This window comes from Takifugu rubripes, chromosome 5, assembly GCF_901000725.2.
Source record: "Takifugu rubripes chromosome 5, fTakRub1.2, whole genome shotgun sequence".
In the NCBI taxonomy this organism is placed as follows: domain Eukaryota; kingdom Metazoa; phylum Chordata; class Actinopteri; order Tetraodontiformes; family Tetraodontidae; genus Takifugu; species Takifugu rubripes.
Genome location: NC_042289.1, coordinates 8,907,177 through 8,910,933, shown reverse-complemented (window position 1 = coordinate 8,910,933; position 3,757 = coordinate 8,907,177). Strand labels below are relative to the sequence as shown.

Here is a 3,757-nt window from a genome sequence, read left to right as displayed (position 1 = left end):
AAAGCTGGTGTGCATTCGATTGTTGTTGAACAGCGGTTAAATTATTTCATCCTGCAACCAACAACGACTTTAAATAAAACAATGAAATAACGCCACAAAATGTCGTGGTAAGAATTGATCTTAGAATTAACAAAGCATAATTACCCGTTTAATTCCTTTTTACTCTGATTTTTTTTCCCCAAATGTGAAGCTACACATCATTATAAAATGGATTAATAGATTCTTTATATTGTAAATTTAAAAATTACTTTTGAACAAGGCAGGTTTACAAAGACAAACTATGGCCTAGTTGAAACTGGGCTGGATAAAACCAATCCAGGTACAGGTCTGGTGGTTTCAACATATATTCAATACACAATATATAATATAACATATACTATTAACTAAATCTGATTAAAATATCACAGCAACCTTTTTTACTGCTCTATTGCTGTGTCCATTCTTATGTGCAAGAGTAAGTATTAAATAACCATACAAAGTTTTGTTTACTTTTGTATTTACAATACATTTACATAGTAAAATATGCAGGTTGTAATATCAGAAAATGATACTTGCCATTAATTATCAACCAAACAAATTTGATTTGAAATAATGTATTATCAAGACAAGAACACAGCTTATCCAAAACAGCTTTAGGTCAGAGGACCTGCAGCGCTATGATGTCAGGTAAACCTCGAACAAGCTCGCCACGGAGTGCATTCGGTAAAAAATGCCAAATGGAAGTCCGACATTCACAACAGTAGCCCACAAGTTGAATTTGTAGAAGTCCATTTCTGTATTATGGTCAAACTGGGGACGGGCACCGAACGCCGGCATGATCCACAGCTGTAAGGGGAAGCAACAGGAGCGGAGGATGAAACGTTGCACAAATGTGAAGAGACAAAAACAGAGAATTTGATTGAGCTCTATACTCACTATGAGATTTCCGAGCAACAGGAACGCACAGACTTCCTTCAGCACCCGCCGCTTCCACAGCAGTTTCGGTCTGTGCTCGGCTGGGTGGCTGTGCAGGCTCGGCTCGGCCAGTGCCGGGCTGGGCTTTGTTTCTGATCCTCCCAGGTTGCCCAGGTCTTTCATGGGCTCCAGCACGTAAGGGTTCACCACCACTGTGGGCATTGGCTGCACTTCATGAAAGGGCTCCCGGTGTAGACCTTCAATGATGAAAAAGTTCTGCAGGCCCAGCTGGATCACCATCAGGATACCCCCCGTCAGATTGAGCCTGTTCAGGTGTCCTTTGGCTCCGGCTCCAATTGTGGCAATGATACTGAAGTAGCTGATGATGAACTGTCCCAGTGAGGCTCCCACCAGCAGCCCCACGTCCAGGTTTCTTGTGGGGTTCTTGTCTGACACGTGCTCCCTGTGGTCCACTTTGAACATGGCGCAGCCAATGACAGTGGTCACAGACATGAGGACGACTATAACTATATTCATAACAAAGTGCATCATTAAAGCATTGTCTTTCTTCTCCTTGTCACTATCCTCCTTTAGCATTTCTATCTCATAAACAATGAAGGTCGCCAGACCCGCTGTCACTAACAGAACTCCTGCCACCGGCCCGAGAGCTATGTCCTTCAGCCGGAATTTAATGTGGTGGTGGCCGTGTTCGTCCAGCACTCGGCCCACATTTTTCCACAGGACGTAGGCCATGGCGGAGGCGAAGAGGCTGTACTCGATGTTGAAGGGGTACAAGTAGTAGTAGGCCTTCTTGAAGACGGCGCATGAAGTGTGGCTGCACTTGCATTTGTCATCTCCATATGCCGCTGTAAGACAGTGTGAGGTTTCACCAATTTATTTCTCATTTTTTAAAACTTTTTTAACTGTTTGAGCCACTTTAGTTACCTTTACTAATGAATGCGCTTCGTCCAGAGATTTTTGTGTCGTTGCCCAGGTAGTCGGGAAATGTGGTTTGATGAAGGGACTCCTCTGTGACCGCGGTCATCCAAACAACGAGATTGGTGGAGAGGGTGAGCATGAGCCCACATCTGGAGAGAATCAGACAGCACGAGTGTGCATGAGAATACACGTTCATTTCTTTTTACAAAGAGGAGGCTAGCGCGACTGACCACCTACCTTGACAGGTTCTTCTGCACCTGTACACAGTCTTTGGAGTGGAACCAGAAAAAGTACGTCTGCAAAGCAAGCGCACGGTGAGCTGACTACATTTGGAGTTAGGAAAAACATGAGGAGTGGGATGTCGAGGATTACCTGCACGACAACGAAAACCAGTTGCACCACCGGAAATACGACTTTTACAGCAGAATCGCAGTGCACGTAGCCCACGTAGCTGGTGATTTTGAAGATGTCCATGATAATACTGAGGACTCCGAAGACCACCAGACCTCCTAGAGAAACAGACCGGGTCAGGCATTGACCAAGACTATCTTTGTAAATCAAATGAGAACTTTCCTTACCCCTGAGCCATACAGGTCCGGCGTGGCCGTCTTTGTAAACAACAGCGTCCTCCTGCCTGGCTGTGTAGGTGATATAATAGATCATCCAGATGGAGGTGAGGATGAGCAGGATGGTGAGGAAGATCTGCAGGTCGGACATGTCGATGTCAACCTCCTTGTAAGCACTGCTGCTGACCAGAGCGCAGCCCAGGATCAGGATGTTGACGCAGAAGATCCCGGACAGCATCCATCCCCAGTTGCGGGGCCGCTCCCTCACCACTGTGTCAGCATCTGGGTCGGGCTCACAGGGGTTCTCCGTTTGACCCGGAGCACTGGTGCTGTTGGAGAGATGAGCCTGTTCTGTCTCCTTGTCTTTGCACGTCATCCTGCAGGGTTGACAAGGATAGCCATCGGTCAAACACTGGCAGGGAAAGCCACTATTCAGACACATATTTTCCTGCTCTGTCCTCCAGGTGCTGCAACTGAAGCTGCATCTGGTTACAAGCAAGGCTGTCCTACACCCTTTATAAACTTCTTTCCTGGACTGGCCCCGCCCAAGTGAAACCTGTCCGCGGCTACAAAATCAGCATACGTGTCAACACCAGTGCTGCACAAAAGAGCAAAATAACCAACTAAACCAATGCTAAACGAATGAGACCCCAAACATTCGGACCTGGGTTAGATTATCTCTCCGTCTCTGATAAGATCACGCGTCACGTCCAAAAGACTGAAGGTGCAACATTAGATGAAAACAACCACTGCGCACTGAAAACTGAGCTAAATCTCTCAACTGAAAACATTCAAATGGATCAAGTCAGTGAAGCGTACCTGAAGCTGAGCGATTCTGAGGAGCAGGCCGAGCTGTCATGACTTTTATACGCGCTCTGAGGCGGATCAGTTTACTGTACAGTCATAAATGTCAATAAATTTGTGTTGTACGACACCATTTTGTCACCAAACACACCTTGTTTTTGGACAAAATACAAAAGTTCAAAAGGTGTTTCCGTGAAATCCCTTTTCTGGGTAATTCTGAGATCCCAAAAAACAACAACCTGATCTTACTGAACGATTACCGTACAATTTTGAGCTTCTGACCTTGTTTCTGTGGGTCCCCCCCTGAAGTGCTGACTGGTGTTGAGCTCCATTGTTATGGAAGTTTCAGTCAGGCTTCTGTGCAGTTTCATCCGTTTAAATATGCTAACTGTCCTCTTTTTTAAAGCAGGGTGGGACTAACTTTGAAAGAATTTTAAGCTTCTTCTCCTTTTGGCTGTGGCCCTCAGGGGTCATGACTGCGAATCAAGTCCGTCTAACCTGCTCTTCTTCCTCCCTTATCACTACATCCATAGGTCACAATTTGATGTGCCTTT

At 45.7% G+C, this 3,757-nt stretch overlaps 1 protein-coding gene across 4 annotated transcripts; it reads right to left on the bottom strand.

The window, feature by feature from the left end:
* Positions 1-126: 126 nt before the first annotated feature.
* otop2 (otopetrin 2) lies at positions 127-3,570 on the bottom strand. Of its 4 annotated transcripts, none has more exons than XM_029836015.1 (7): positions 3,486-3,570; positions 2,412-2,776; positions 2,206-2,342; positions 2,071-2,129; positions 1,840-1,982; positions 916-1,760; positions 127-825 (listed from the first exon to the last, which is right to left on the bottom strand). In XM_029836015.1, exons 1-7 carry the CDS (start codon positions 3,533-3,535, stop codon positions 655-657), a joined length of 1,770 nt encoding a protein of 589 aa, XP_029691875.1. In that variant the 5' UTR covers positions 3,536-3,570; the 3' UTR covers positions 127-654. The 4 variants fall into 4 exon arrangements, with proteins under 4 accessions (XP_029691875.1, XP_011602317.2, XP_011602316.2 ...); XM_011604015.2 differs by lacking the exon at positions 3,486-3,570 and adding an exon at positions 3,219-3,357; XM_011604014.2 differs by lacking the exon at positions 3,486-3,570 and adding an exon at positions 3,064-3,204.
* Positions 3,571-3,757: the final 187 nt, after the last annotated feature.